The 15,794-nt window shown below is 45.1% G+C and overlaps 1 protein-coding gene across 1 annotated transcript in view; it reads right to left on the reverse strand.

Annotated features, from left to right (window-relative positions):
* The window catches only part of RANBP3 (RAN binding protein 3), a 33,767-nt gene that overhangs the window by 5,534 nt on the left and 12,439 nt on the right, over positions 1 to 15,794 (reverse strand). Inside the window, exons 3-13 of the mRNA XM_082072006.1 lie at positions 15,316 to 15,352; positions 15,136 to 15,219; positions 13,666 to 13,737; positions 10,807 to 10,872; positions 9,835 to 9,927; positions 8,837 to 8,940; positions 7,156 to 7,275; positions 6,421 to 6,524; positions 3,044 to 3,122; positions 2,184 to 2,286; positions 855 to 979 (exon numbers count right to left, since the gene is read on the reverse strand). Of these exons, the coding sequence (XP_081928132.1) occupies positions 855 to 979; positions 2,184 to 2,286; positions 3,044 to 3,122; positions 6,421 to 6,524; positions 7,156 to 7,275; positions 8,837 to 8,940; positions 9,835 to 9,927; positions 10,807 to 10,872; positions 13,666 to 13,737; positions 15,136 to 15,219; positions 15,316 to 15,352 (987 nt within the window). The remainder of the gene's footprint in view (positions 1 to 854; positions 980 to 2,183; positions 2,287 to 3,043; positions 3,123 to 6,420; positions 6,525 to 7,155; positions 7,276 to 8,836; positions 8,941 to 9,834; positions 9,928 to 10,806; positions 10,873 to 13,665; positions 13,738 to 15,135; positions 15,220 to 15,315; positions 15,353 to 15,794) is intronic.

The following is a 15,794-nucleotide window of genomic DNA, read 5'->3' on the forward strand; positions in this document are numbered from 1 at the left end:
GGTTTGGAAGGGAAACAGGACTTGTCTCTTCATTCTAAGCAGCATCCAGGAGTTTCTGAGTTACACAGAAACAGGGAAGGACCAGAACAACTATTTAAAGATCCTTCAGTGTGGTAAAGAAATCCAACAAGATAAATGTTATAGATTATTATTTTGCATGATAACACTGATAATAACTGCTACATATTAGCTACTGACACTGTGCACCTTGTGTCTGCAAGAACAAAGAGCGACCCTTAAAAATCCCTTAAAAATCAATGCAGTTCAGGTGTGGAGAAACTTAAAATATATGAAGAAAAAACTAAAATTGGAGGATAAAGACAAGAAGATATATATATATATAGAGAGAGAAATATAAAATATATATATTTATATCCTTTATATATTATATATATTTATTTTATATATAATATATATTTCATATATATAATATGTATTTTTAATATATTTATATAAATAAAACAAAATATATATATATATATATATCCACCACTTAGTTTTACATGAAAACCCGGCATGTTTTTCTTAAGGACATACTGAAGTCAATTAGTGTGTTTAAGTTAATAAGTAACCACGATGTTAAATAAATCACAATTAAAATCAAGAGTCTAAATCGCAACCTGATGTCCTTCCGAAAGGTGCCTAATTTAACCAAGTACCACAAGACAAATCACTGCCGACTGTCTTATGGTTCCTGCTACAATGGGAAACCAGATTTCTGGCATAATAGCCAAAATTTGCTACATTAGAGATACAGCAGACGGCTGAGTTGTAGGGAGTGGGGTGATGTGCGTTCACTGGACACCCACAAACCGCCACCAACTCAACACTCCTCGGCCTGACCCGTTTCTTACCTGTAACACGTTGCTCTCAGCCTCCTCCCCCGTGATCACCTCGACCTTGGCCAACAGACACTTGCGCGCCGTCGCTTTGGTGTAGGCGGCCGCAGATTCCGCCAGCGACTCCGAAACGTTGTTAGCTGAATGATGTGGAAGTTCAGAAACAATTAGCACGTAATTGCATAAGAATGATAAGCATCTTGCACAAATCCGCCAGAATTTGGAGGAGAAAGTACAGAAGACAAGCGGTAATAGAACATTAGAAATAGGATTGAGATTCAAAGTCAAAGCTTGTCTTTAAAACTTGTTTTAAAAGCAGGAGAAGAGGTAAGTTATTGAAAAATACAATATTCAAAACCTCTGCTAAAGTATGGACACCAACGTCTGTGCTGACACTGCTACCAGTTGTGCCTCCACACGTAACGCAAGATTACTTTTCTACTTTTATTTATTGGTTTGCTGGAGGATGCTCATAAATCTCAAGATTTCCAGAAATTCTTGCCAATGTGAAGAGTCTCAGAAATTTGGAACCCAGCAAACAGTTGTCGGTTCAAGCAACACGTTTGCTGCACCCACTCTATACAATATACATCTGCCTTGGGATTTCACTCACTGCAAGTATCATAGAAATCCCAGAAGCCCGGAATGTCAGGGGTTGAAGGGACCTGGAAAGCTCATCCAGTGCAATCCCCCATGGAGCAGGAACACCCAGATGAGGTGACACAGGAAGGTGTCCAGGCGGGTTGGAATGTCTGCACAGAAGGAGACTCCACAACCCCCCTGGGCAGCCTGGGCCAGGCTCTGCCACCCCCACCAGGAACAAGTTTCTTCTCAAATTTAAGTGGAACCTCTGGTGTTCCAGTTTGCACCCATTGCCCCTTGTCCTGTCACTGGTTGTCACCCAGAAGAGCCTGGCTCCATCCTCCTGACACTCCCCCTTTCCATCTTGATCCCCAGGAATGAGTCCCCCCTCAGTCTCCTCTTGTCCAGCTCCAGAGCCCCAGCTCCCTCAGCCTTTCCTCACACGGGAGATGCTCCACTCCCTCCAGCATCTTGGTGGCTGCGCTGGACTCCCTCCAGCAGTTCCCTGTCCTGCTGGAACTGAGGGGCCACAACTGGACACAAGATTCCAGGTGTGGTCTCCCCAGGGCAGAGCAGAGGGGCAGGAGAACCTCTCTGACCTACTGACCACCCCCTTCTAACCCACCCCAGGTCCCATTGGCTTCCTGGCCACAAGGGCCCAGTGCTGGCTCATGCTCACCCTGCTGTCCCCAGGATATTGAAAAATGCAATCATTTAAACAAGAAATAACGACCATTCCTAAAATAATGTATTGTTTTTCACCTTTCTCTGGTGTGGCTTCCTGAGATGATGATTCAGACCCAGACTCTGCAGCCGCATTCTCCTTGTTGTTCTCCGTACTCCCTTCATTTGATTTGGGTGGACTCTATCGCAAAAAAGAAGAGGAGGTAAACACAAGAGTATACGCTCGTTTTGCAGAACAAGACTAATGAGCAATTACTGTGGGCAGCTCTAGTTTCTATAAACCACACAGCAAAAGAATCCCGCACACAATGCGCTTTCACAGTAAACGCTTCCCTGCTACCCCAGTGCAGCGGGACCTGAAAACCAGTTCGCATGATTTTCCCCTGAACTGACACCCCATTTCAACCCTTATTTGAAATTGCTGTGCAACAAAGCAAACCCATTTCAGCTCCAGTTCAACTCCAGGCACAAGCCCACTGAACCGCGTGTGGTCACACAGGTATGAACAAACAGCGTGAAACGTTTCCCTTTGGTACCAGCACAGCAATAAAATCCACAGGAGGAAACAAGGAGGCACTAGAAGTTTTGCTTTAGGTTGGTACCCGATAAACAGAATTTCCTGAATCCCACCTTAGTGCTGGGCTTGAAATCCCGTCACTTGGGGAGTCACATAACATGGAACACCCTCCAACACTTCTGTTGAAAAAGCCACTTAAAGAAGCAAACTGTGCCATAAAGTGCTTGGATTTGAGAAGCACGTGCACTCCAGACAAGGCATTAATGCCTCATATTAATGTCCTTATGTTAGCAGTGAAATCCTGGAGAGCATGAGCTGCTGGACACAACAGCTCCTAACAAAATAACTCGTCTGCAAGAGGAACCGCTGGGTGAGGATCCGTAGTGCAAAGTCCTCCCAAAATCACAGCATGGATACTCACTAGGACTCGCTCGCTCATGTTCTGTCCGAACACAAACTTGTTGCTTGACGTGTCGGTGGTGTTAGTAGAGTTCTCTACACTGGGAAAGGAAAAACAGAGCAGGGTTTACAAGTCAGGAAAATATCTGCTTATCTTCTGCTGATAAAATTCCTCAAAAACCAAGGGATTAGCACTAGCTTTAAAATTAAACACCGCTTGACACAGGAACATGAGCAAAAATTAATTCAACTTAACAACATGGGAGCATATACTGGGTTTACAGAATGAGAATTCTGAGGGACGACAAATGATTTTGTCACTAAATATCTTCCCTTTAGATTTCAAATTATATATCAAGCAACACTGAATGCTGAGAGAGGGCTTAGTGCTTAATTATATAACATACTCATTAAAAATAGTACCCTACACATGCAAACTTGAGCCACAACATGCTTATCGGTCAATTTTCTTAGAAACGGAAAGAATGGTAATAAAACCACTCGCAATATCGTAAGTGAAGCCAAGGCAGCAGGGATGTGTGATGCCTTTTAGCAGAGGAGCTGCAATGCTACAGCCTCCCCAACACGTTCCACAATCAATCTCAGCCCTCACACTTTCCCTATAGAATAAGCATCATCCTCTCACGTAGCATTTTTATTTGTTTTATTTTATTTATTTTACTCATCACCACCACACTTGCTAGGTGAATATGCTGAACGCAAAGCATTTGAAATCAGCCTATGTGAGTCTCACCAACTTTGGAAAATAGGGGCATATGTCACTACAGGATTTAAGGGGAACCAAACAATGCTTCAAATAGTGCAGAGTTGCTGCTTCTGGACAAGGAGATCCAAAGAACAGAGGAAATGCTCAGGGGAAGAAAGTTTTGCCAACTAAGGGAATTAAATACCACAGTTCTGAGCCCCAAGCGGGAACTCAGTGTGATCCACTGAAATCTGCTGCGTGACCCAAGGCGTTCACAATTTCCAAAGGAGCGGAGTTTTCCTTTTACAAATGAACTGCCATAACGTCCTCCCATCTCAGCTGAAAACCAGAGCCAGCTCCACTTAAAGACACGTTTGTAAGGCAATCCCACAACTAAGGCTCTGGCAATTGACGTTCCGTGAATAAATCCTCCCAAAGTGAAGACTCCACTGTCTTCACACCACACGAGTTGAAAGATCTAAATAAATGTTCCAGTATTTGAAGCCCACATGTTAGAAGTTGTCGTCTGCCAAATGCAATTAGAAAAACCGGACGTTGATCTGGTACCCAAAGAGTCCCTGGTGTTCTCAACATCTCCAGCGCATCACCCAAGGAGCTCGATGTCCAAAGGGATTACAGCTGCAAAACTGCCTAATGCAGGGGGGAACAGCCTTAGAAATGCAGAATATGAGGACAAGGCGAGCACACATTGGTGCTTTTCCTACAGTTATTTCACGGCTTGGCTCTCAGTGGGATTTTTCCCCTGTGCTTTTCCAGCATTAATTGAATTCACAGCTCCGTGTAGCAAGGAATTCTCTTCTGTTTTCTACTCTCTCTGTAGCACTACTTGATTTAACTGACCACTACTGAGCTGACATAATGTGATATCAACATTTTAGCCTAAGTGACAGCTGTCACAGTTCATCACGGTATATATGGGACTGGCAGTTTTTTCCTGCCTGCCTCACTTTCCACATACCTACAAATTTCTTCTCTCCAAGGCCTCCCACAGCTGGGTTCCTGCTTATTCACATGGGCCCTCTATATTGCTCTGAAAAGCTTATTACCATGAGCAAATAACTTCTTTTAACTATTCTTCCCTTTTATTCATATCATATATGAAAAGTATTGAACACCACAAGTAAAGCACAGATCTCTGCAGGATTCTATTGGTAGCTCCACAGAATCCCAGAATGTCAGGGGTTGAAGGGCTCTGGAAAGCTCATCCAGTGCAATCCCCCCATGGAGCAGGAACACCCAGATGAGGTGACACAGGAAGGTGTCCAGGCGGGTTGGAATGTCTGCACAGAAGGAGACTCCACAACCCCCCTGGGCAGCCTGGGCCAGGCTCTGCCACCCTCACCGGGAAGAAATTTCTTCTCATATTTAAGTGGAACCTCCTGTGTTCCAGTTTGAACCCATTGCCCCTTGTCCTGTCACTGGTTGTCACTGAGAAGAGCCTGGCTCCATCCTCCTGACACTCCCCCTTTCCATATTGATCCCCAGGAATGAGTCCCCCCTCAGTCTCCTCTTGTCCAGCTCCAGAGCCCCAGCTCCCTCAGCCTTTCCTCCCACGGGAGATGCTCCACTCCCTTCAGCATCTTGGTGGCTGCGCTGGACTCTCTCCAGCAGTTCCCTGTCCTGCTGGAACTGAGGGGCCACCACTGGACACAAGATTCCAGGTGTGGTCTCCCCAGGGCAGAGCAGAGGGGCAGGAGAACCTCTCTGACCTACTGACCACCCCCTTCTAACCCACCCCAGGTCCCATTGGCTTCCTGGCCACAAGGGCCCAGTGCTGGCTCATGGTCACCCTGCTGTCCCCAGGACCTCCAGGTCCCTTTCCCCTATGCTGCTCTCTAATAGGTCATTCCCCAACTTACACTGGAACCTGGGGTTGTTCCTGCCCAGATTCAAGACTCTACACTTGCCCTTGTTCTATTTCATTACATTTTTCCCTGCCCAGCTCTCCAGCCTGTCCAGGTCTCTGATGGCAGCACAGCTTCCAGTGTCAGCCACTCCTCCCAGCTCGGTGTCATCAGCAAACTTGCTGACAGTCACTCTATTCCCTCGTCCAAATCATTGATGAATATATTGAACAATACCGGCCCCAGCACTGCCCCCTGATGCTCTGCACTAGATCCAGGCCTCAAGTGGACTGTGCCCCACTGACCACAACTCTCTGGCTTCTTCCCTTCAGCCAGTTCGCAGTCACCTCACTCCCCGCTGATCCAGACCATACTCCCTCAGTTCAGCTGCGAGGATGCTGTGGGAGACTGTGTCAATGCCTTACTCAAGTCAAGGGACATCAAGTCCACTGCTCTGCCATCATCCATCCATCTTGTGATGTCCTCATAAAAGTCAATGAGGTTGGTCAAGCACTACTTTCCCTTGGTGAAGCCATGCTGGCTGCCCCTAATGACCCTCCAATTCATTCTACTGCTGCTTCTTTCTAATAATTCATGAAAAGACTTTTCTCATTTTGTGTTAGTTTTCTGAAGAGATTTTGGCGAGGATGTGGTCAAGTAAATTATGTGAAATGCATTTCCCTTGACCAGACAATTGAGAATTCCCCAGACCTCAATTTCACCACCTCGTTCTTCAGCAGTCTGGGTTCCCACGGGCTCTGCATCCATACAATTCTGAACACACAATAAGGAAAACTGTTCCATAGGTTTGTTTCCCTGTAGTCTCACCTGGAACTGATGTACTGTAGGAAATAGTTTGTTGCAGAAGGTGCGTCTGAGGCGGGGAGGCCGGTGTTCTGTACGTCTGCCGTCTCATCGCTCTCGTCTCCTAGCTGGAAAAACCACAAGTACATGTTGATGGTTTTAACTGCTCACCACACAATTTTCAGCTCATTCTTTCCCACAACAAAGTCCAAGCCACACTTCCTACAGTAAAACAACAGAATCCTACATCCCAGTGTGTCACTTTCTTTCTTCAACAGGTCGTACTAACAATCCAGCTCCATTACTCCACTGGTTTGAACCCATTTTTATGCCCTATTTTCTCACTGTTTCTGTGAAGTCTTGTTTGCATGGGAGCATCTTAGGAACACGTTTCAATTTCATTATTAGGAGCACAATTCAACTCAATTCTTAGAGAAAACATATCGCACTGAGCTTCAGATGTCACCCATGATTGCAGTAGATGCGTTTGTTTTTGAAAATGCTTCTTGTGCTACTAAACAGTATTAATTTATTTACGAAATATCTGGGAGGTTACTTTATTAAACAGCCAACCGAAATGTGCTCACAGCTGCTCATTTTTCATATGTACATGGAGGTTTTAACCCTGTTAAATACAGTGGCTTCAAAGTACTTGATAAATGGTGTGTAACAGTCATGCCAACAAGTGACCAGTTCCATTGCCTCTTATCCTCATCTGAATAGATCAGCTCTTAGTCAAGATGACAAGCACATATTTACCTTAACTCTATCTCTTAAGTTTTGCCCAAATACAAAGGCTTGCTGCGCGTTCAGTTCCACCTTCTCAGAGCTGTCATCATCTGAAGCATTGCTGGAGTCCTTTTTCTGACATTCTGCTGCCTACGGAACAGAAATGGAAACCTTTAGCCTGGCTAATCGAGTTTCTTTAAACTAAACCCACGGTATGACATGTCGCACAGTCACAATGACAGGCCAGTGATGTTCCCAGAGCCATAAATTTTACATTTAAAAAATATTCTCTGTTGTTGTTTAGAGCATCTTAATGAATCACAGAACTGTTGAAGTCCAAGGGGATCTCCAACAATCGTTTGGTCCAAAAAGCAGCATCGAGTTCAAAACAACATGAGGTTTGTTTTCTGTGTTGCTTGGGGCTCCTGCAGCTTCCTGGGGATTTTCAAGACACGGAGACAAGGTCCAACCCAAACAGGCCCAGGTCACAACACAGACACAGGACAACAACCAGATAGAGAATGTTCCCACTCCACTACCTTGTATAAGCACAGAGACCTCCATGACAAATCTTTCTGCCAGTAAAATAAGACCCTGACTCACATCTGCTCTAACAAGAGCAGACCGGCCTCATATACAACTGCAAAACACCACGGACCTGCCCTCACAGGGAAGATTTCTCCGTGGTACATCCAGTCTATGCCAAACATCTGCACGTACAATTATTACAATGAAACTTTTAATTCCAGAAGTAACGGTTCAGTCTTATCAAGCAAAAACTGCTCTCTAATAGGTCATTCCCCAACTTACACTGAACCTGGGGTTGTTCCTGCCCACATTCAAGACTCTACACTTGCCCTTGTTCTATTTCATTCCATTTTTCCCTGCCCAGCTCTCCAGCCTGTCCAGGTCTCTGATGGCAGCACAGCTTCCAGTGTCACCACTCCTCCCAGCTTGGTGTCACCAGCAAAGTTGTGACAGTCACTCTATTCCCTCATCCAAATCGTTGATGAATATATTGAATAATACCGGCCCCAGCACTGCCCCCTGATGCTCTGCACTGGATACAGGATCAACTGGACTGTGCCCCATTGACCACGACTCTCTGGCTTCTTCCCTTCAGCCAGTTCGCAGTCACCTCACTCCCCGCTCATCCAGCCCGCACTCCCTCAGTTCAGCTGTGAGGATGCTGTGGGAGACTGTGTCAATGCCTTACTCAAGTCAACACCATTCCACATCCAATTGTTAGAAATCAAGACAACAGCAGTAAAACCATCACCCATGGGCCAGGGATCGTTGTTGTCTTGACTCTGACTCACTCTCTGTATGCAGAGTAAGAGAGGAACCTATAGCAGGAAGATTTATTTCTTCATGCCATCTGATCCGGTGTGAAAAGCAGTATTCTAACTGCCAGCCCACTGAACAAAGGCAGCCAAATTACAGGAATTTGGTATCTATGGTAGGAATTTAGAGAAAATAGGTATAGAAAACCATACTAAACTGTGGACTCAGTAAATCTTTGTTACTGTTCTTGAGTTAAAGATAAATATAGTATAATATTAGGACAGTATAAAATCTGCTACTACAGCTAAAGTGTATAACATGGTATGGATAGATAAGGGGCTACCACTGGTGAATGTGCACTCACACTGCTAGAAGAACAGACTGTTCAGTGAATATTGAGTGTCCTCCCGATCCTGCTCCAACTCACCTTGTCTTCAGAGTCTGAACTTTTCACCGTTGTGTTACTTGGTGATTCTGATGCGGCTGCAGAATCCTGTTGGATATTTACACCGTTGGTGCCACTGCTGAGAACTGCAACAAGGGAAGAGAAAATGACATCAATTCTCCAGATATTTAGATGGTCCTGAATGTTTTCTATAGCAAATCGCATGCTGTTGTCTTGTTCGAGTCCATGAAATGTTGCAATGTAAACTACAGAGCTCCCACAGTATTTTGAAGGGACATAAGGACCACAATTTGGCAATTCTCAGCAGAATCAAAGTTGAAAGGCAGAAAACCAAGGCAGCAAAAAGTCACTTAATCTATACAAACGCTGCAGGGACTGGAAGACACACAACTTCAAGCAAGCGCCCTGCTCCAATCTAACACCGTTCACAGCCAGCGCAGCTCCTCTTTGGACTTGAATTCCCACTGAAAATTTGTACCCCAATATTAAATGTCTGTAGAGCCCAAGCTGCGCCAACAGGCACGCCAAGAAATCCAACTAGAAACATGCGCTTCTGTGCCAGATTCAGCATTAAGTTACTTCTGTTGCAGTTCAACTGAACTTCCAAACAACAAAAGGCGAGGGGCTGAGGCACCTACTAGTGACCGAGGTGTTTTATGTCACCGTGCTGAGGACAACCACGACCAAACCACAACTGTTCCATCCATCAGCAGCTTGTTACACCGTGGTCAACGCTGCCGTTTGACAATACCCATCCACACCCCTTAAAAGTTCATTTATTCCAAACACCAAGCGTGGATTACACCAAAGTTAAAGGCTTGGCAACATCAGGCACCCTACACTAGAACTGAAGCTTTGAGTGTGTTATCCCTTACCCAACGCAGTTTAATATGTAAAGCGTTTTATTTTCTGAAAGGAGAAACCTAGCGAAACGAAGGCAGATGCTGAGTAAAACCAAACCGCTATGCTGAACAGATTGGGTGTGTTTCTTCTAGAAAGCAAGCGCATTATTTAGTTACCCATCTGTGAGAAAGCTTTTGGCTGCGGCGCCTGTAGCACGGCCGGGCGTAGCACGCTGCGCTGCTGCTCCTTCGGCTTCTGGCTGGGGACACCTGCAACACAAAGGTTTGTCGAGAACTATAAAGCTTTAAAGAACTTGGCTTTGTCTCATCTCCTCTATAACTGCTTACAAAAGAGCACGGAATGGAAAAGGAGACATTTCAAATGCTTCCACCCCCTTCTTTCCCATCCCTCACTCAGCCTCCAGATAGAATTGGTCTCAAACAGATAAAACAACTTCCTAGCCTTAAAAGACATTTTAAAATATATTCTCTACCTTACCCAGGAAAGCACTGAAGGAGAGTTTGACTGACTCAGAAATGAAAGTGAAAATGTAAGAGAAATTAACAAGCAATCCTATTTATTCACTGACATATCATTCAACTATAGGTTCCCAGTCTTTTCTCCTTCAAATTAGTCATTTCTAGATACTGGTAAATATTTTTGTGTTGTTTTTTCATATAGTCAAACGCATTAATAGTGTAATAATCTCATGTGTTGCTTCATTTCACAGCCTTTTGGCTTTTTGAATGAAGCTGGTCTCCTTGGTTTGCTATGGTAACACACATGGTAACACAACTCTTCATTCCATCCTGATTCAAAAAGCCAACTGACCTTACACAACCTAAATAAATAAAAAGACATCTTAACATCCACTCTAGAAGGTTCTGGCAATCCCAGGAGGTTCAGTTTGCTTTATCGAACAAAAATAAGATGAACTCTTGATCCAATGTCATACAGCAGAAGTTACTCATAGCAACTCTGCCGAATAATCTGTGATTCGTTCCATTTCAGGCCACCTGTATTCCAGGGACATGGCAACAGTAAAAAGAAACCAACTGTCCAGTGACAAGAGCAGTTTGAGGAAACTCCTAAAGAAATAAAGTGCTTGAGATGGTTTCTTCGTGCTGCTGCACAAGCTCTGAACTGACCTGCGCTGGGCGCCTGCCCGTGGATCAGGATCGGCGGCTTCAGACGGAACCCGCTGCTCTTCTCCTCTGCAAGCAAAACCCACAGTTACAGCTCTAACACACCACAGACCTCCATTCAGCCATCATTCCCGCAGGATTTCTCCATTGTGACAGCCCATTTTATAAATATCCAAAGCCAGAAGGAGATTTCCAAAGGACAAATTCCCTGCTTCCAAAAGAAATATGAATTTAGAGAGCAGTGTAGGGGAAAGGGACCTGGGGGTCCTGGGGACAGCAGGGTGACCATGAGCCAGCACTGGGCCCTTGTGGCCAGGAAGCCAATGGGACCTGGGGTAGGTTAGAAGGGGGTGGTCAGTAGGTCAGAGAGGTTCTCCTGCCCCTCTGCTCTGCCCTGGGGAGACCACACCTGGAATATTGTGTCCAGTTGTGGCCCCTCAGTTCCAGCAGGACAGGGAACTGCTGGAGAGGGTCCAGCGCAGCCACCAAGATGCTGAAGGGAGTGGAGCATCTCCCGTGTGAGGAAAGGCTGAGGGAGCTGGGGCTCTGGAGCTGGACAAGAGGACACTGAGGGGGGGCTCATTCCTGGGGATCAATATGGAAAGGGGGAGTGTCAGGAGGATGGAGCCAGGCTCTTCTGGGTGACAACCAGTGACAGGACAAGGGGCAATGGGTTCAAACTGGAACACAGGAAGTTCCACTTAAAGATGAGAAGAAACTTGTTTGGGGTGAGGGTGGCAGAGCCTGGCCCAGGCTGCCCAGGGGGGTTGTGGAGTCTCCTTCTGTGCAGACATTCCAACCCGCCTGGACACCTTCCTGTGTCACCTCATCTGGGTGTTCCTGCTCCATGGGGGGATTGCACTGGATGAGCTTTCCAGGACCCTTCCAACCCCTGACATTCTGGGATTCTGTGATTTCCAGTGATCATCACAGCAAATATACACAGAAACACAAACAGTTGGAAGAAAAAAAATTCAGAATTGTTTTTCAGGAGAAACACAAAACCATTTTCACCTGGGAGATCCTTCTGCGAAGGGCTTAGAGGTTTAATAGAGGTAATAGAGTTTTTAAGGGAGAATCAAACCAAAGAAAGGACAATCAAAAGTATGAGTGAAGGTGACAGGTGCTAACAGGCACCCAACTGCTAATTATAATAAATTAATATTAATTGCTTAATATTAGTTTCTCGTCATTCTATTAGCTTTTACCTTGTGCTTTTACAGCACGAAGGTGAAAGAAATTCCCTTGCTTGCACTCACTATAGTTAAGGTTTTTAGATAAACTATCAAAATTGCCAAAAAATAATATTAATATATCCACAGCAACTACAAAATGAGCTCCTAAGAACTTACAAGGTATAATTACAAAATGTTTTCTTTTAGGGGCATAATGGCCATGCTCAGAATAAGACAACTTGGCACGGCACCATGTTACTGAAATTCGTTATTCTCCTGCCATTTAAGCCTAAAAAAACAATGTTGTGGCAGAACGCAAAACCCCTCTCTCCCCCTTCCTCCTTCGATATGGAAGGAGCAGACACATCTCCCTCTCTCTGCTGCTTGAGGCTGACAGCTGCTTTGTTTGGCCCCAGAGCCCCTGGCCAGGGCTGTTAAGAGAGAGAAGAGGGAGCGCCGAGGCGCCAGGGAGCCGCTGGGCGCCCGCGGCCAGTGTGGGGTGTTTGGAGGCTTCAGGGGCACCCACAGCCAGGGTGGGGGTGCAAAGAAGCTTCTGGAATGCCCACGTCAGATCTGATCAGGCTATAAAAACAGGACTCTCATCCAGACCTCTTGTGCAGATCTCTCGGAGCACGAGCCAGATGCTGCCGCTGAGAGGCCTCCCGGGATGGAGACTCCGCTTGCCTTGCCGCCACAGGTGTGAGTAAATTAACCCTCGCAGGAATGCAAGTATATCTACTTTCCGTGCACGTTTGCACGTGTATTTACACTTTTCGTGCTCAATACGAACACGTGTATAAATTAATCCTTGTAGAATCGCGGGTTTATTTTCCACCCGTGCTTCCACATAAGCATGTGTAATATTCCATGCACGTGTATTAACCCTCGCAGGATTGCGAGTGTATTATACATTTACCCTCACAGAATCGCGAGCGTACACTTCCCGTACTTAATACGAGTACGTGTATCCCTTTAAAATAATCCCACCCCGTGTTCAGTGTGGACTCTTCCCGGACTCGGGGATGGCTCTGCTATTGTTTTGGTGAAGCCACATACATGCACACTGTGGACCGCCTGTTGTATTAGTTGCTGCCCCTTAATAATTATCCTCAACTGATATCCGAACCTGTATTCGAGTCACTTTTGGAGTGCTAAAAACCTGTTTCTTACCGGTTTAATCAAAGTTGGTTTGGGCCCTGTTTTCCCTTAAAATAACCTCGGGGTGCCTGTGACAAACGTGTATTCAGTGACACCAACACAACCAAACCGTAGAACACGGTGATGAAGAAAATAATCGGTACTGTCAGCAGGGTTCACAGCTCAGGGTTGAGCATCATCATCACCACAGATCATGGTTGATCTGAATTTCAATATAGAAAAATTGAACATCCAAAGTAGGTACATGGAAGTTTCCCTTAAGTTTGATGTTGAACAGGTGGGCACAGTCGTGTTGCAGTTTTCCACCACCGCTCCCAAAGCACTTGAAAATCCCAAATACCAGAATTCTTGTTACCTCCAGCAAGCAGGAAATCAAGTGATTAATGAGTAAAAGAGCAGCTGTAAGATCAGAACCATCATCACTTCCATTCCACCACACAGGGCCCTGCTTCTGAATTACCAGAACTATACGATTGTGACCGACTGACAGCAGTTTGCTGAGAAAAAGCAGAGAAATGTCAATATTCACCTGGTTCCGAGTCAGAATTGCCTGTAGAGGGTTCACAGAAGCTCGATGGCATGAAGACATTGTTCTTTGTTACTGCAGTCAAGGAAAAGGAAAGATATAAAGTTGTGTATGTTGTTCTTAATTAGAAACTCTGTTTCCAGACACATCAATGCTGCAAATTGAAAGTTATTTTTCTAGGTTTAAGTTTTTTTTCTAAACTAAACCAGTATTCCAGTCACAGAAGTGAACAGGTCACTGGCCGTAAGATCCTCTTTCTCCACAAAAAGAGAAAGACCAAGTTTTATTTATTCCAGACCAATTCCTGGTCTGAATTGAATCTGAGCTGGGAACTAAGAGTGATGTTAGAATTTATACCATACAAAATAAATATAACAGTTCAAAAGGCCTCTGCAGAGAGGGCAGAAAGGAGTGGAATAAACAGGGGAAGCCAAAACCTGGGCTCCTCAAAGACTGAGTTTGCACTACGAATTAGGCAACGTCTGTTTCAACCGTCCTGCAAGGACAAAAGCTCCACAAAGGCGAGTACAGAGTATCTGCGGATGTTACAGTTCAGCAGCATCACAGTCAATAAGACAGCAAAAAATGTTCAAAAGGAACATGCAAAGGACAGTGTTTCTTCTCCACCCTTCGCTGAGAACTAGAGAACTGAGTCATGAGGAGTTTGGTCAGGGCCTGTTCAGCAGCTGAGGCACTTTTGGTGTTGCACAAAGAACCACAGACAATGTGATTTTGGGACCATGATCGGCAGAACAGGAGCAGACGATGCATCAAGAGCCCCAAGGCAGCAACAGTAGGTTGGGGTTTTTTGTCTCCAACAGATCATCTTGCATGAGGAAAAGTACAACAAAATAAAAGCTCTGCTGGGTGACAACCAGTGACAGGACAAGGGGCAATGGGTTCAAGCTGGAACACAGGAAGTTCCACTTAAAGATGAGAAGCAACTTGTTGGGGGTGAGGGTGGCAGAGCCTGGCCCAGGCTGCCCAGGGGGGTTGTGGAGTCTCCTTCTCTGCAGACATTCCAACCCGCCTGGACACCTTCCTGTGTCACCTCATCTGGGTGTTCCTGCTCCATGGGGGGATTGCACTGGATGAGCTTTCCAGGGCCCTTCAACCCCTGACATTCTGGGATTCTGTGACTCTGTGAACTTAAGTCCAGCCTGAGACTGGAAAGATTTGCCTGGCAGCAGAACACAAATCAAAAAGATTTCTGGTAAATTCAATTTAACAGCTTTTAAAAGCTGAAACTATGAATTTATGTCAACTTGCAGATAGAAAATACTTTAAAATCCTCACATCTCAACTCTGGGTTTCACTGAATTTGCTAACAGAGAAAACAGAAAAACAATCCGAGTACGTGGCTGGGCGCTCTCAAGGCAAAGCAGAGCAGACAGGAATTAAACTGCTGCCTGACTGGACAAAAGCGGTTTTAGGAAACCCATCTCTCCTATATAATATTGTAACAACATTCACCTGACTGAGGAGGGAACTGAGTTAGAGATGATGTTCTCTCCCGCTTTACTGGTGGACAGTAGTTCCCATCCTCGTGATCAGATTCTGTAGGGAAAAAGAGCACCCACAATTAGAGAAAATGTACAAAATCCTGGAGCTGTATACTCGTGATTTATTTAATCCAACAATCAAATCTCTTACCATCTCCATCTTCTGGACTTGATCCATCTGCTGATCTCTGAAATCAGACGACAGTGATCAAACAAAAATCACACACTGAACATTTCAATCTCTTTGGATACATCTGAATGTTTTAACCATCAGTTTGGAGAGTTTTCTTTACTGTCAATGACATACACTCGCAGTAAAGGGTTATTTTTATCACTTCGCATAAGTCATATTGTGTTTCACCCAGATACTATTCAATAAGATTATTTCATTGACAAATAAGATGCCTGAAAACCCACATCCAAGCACAAACATCCCTGCAACACACTTACAGTATGTTTGAAAAATATATTAAAGATGCAAAAATCTTATATAAGAGTATGGCCTGCAACCCAGACACTGCACGTTATTGAGCTGCCACGGCTGATGCTTAAAAGCTGTTCCAGAACCTTCTCAACAAAGGGCCCTGTGGCTGGAGGGACAGCTGGACTCACGACATTAGTCCGGCCACA

The sequence above is a fragment of the Streptopelia decaocto genome (genome assembly GCF_964273445.1).
Source record: "Streptopelia decaocto genome assembly, chromosome: 24".
NCBI classification, from domain to species: domain Eukaryota; kingdom Metazoa; phylum Chordata; class Aves; order Columbiformes; family Columbidae; genus Streptopelia; species Streptopelia decaocto.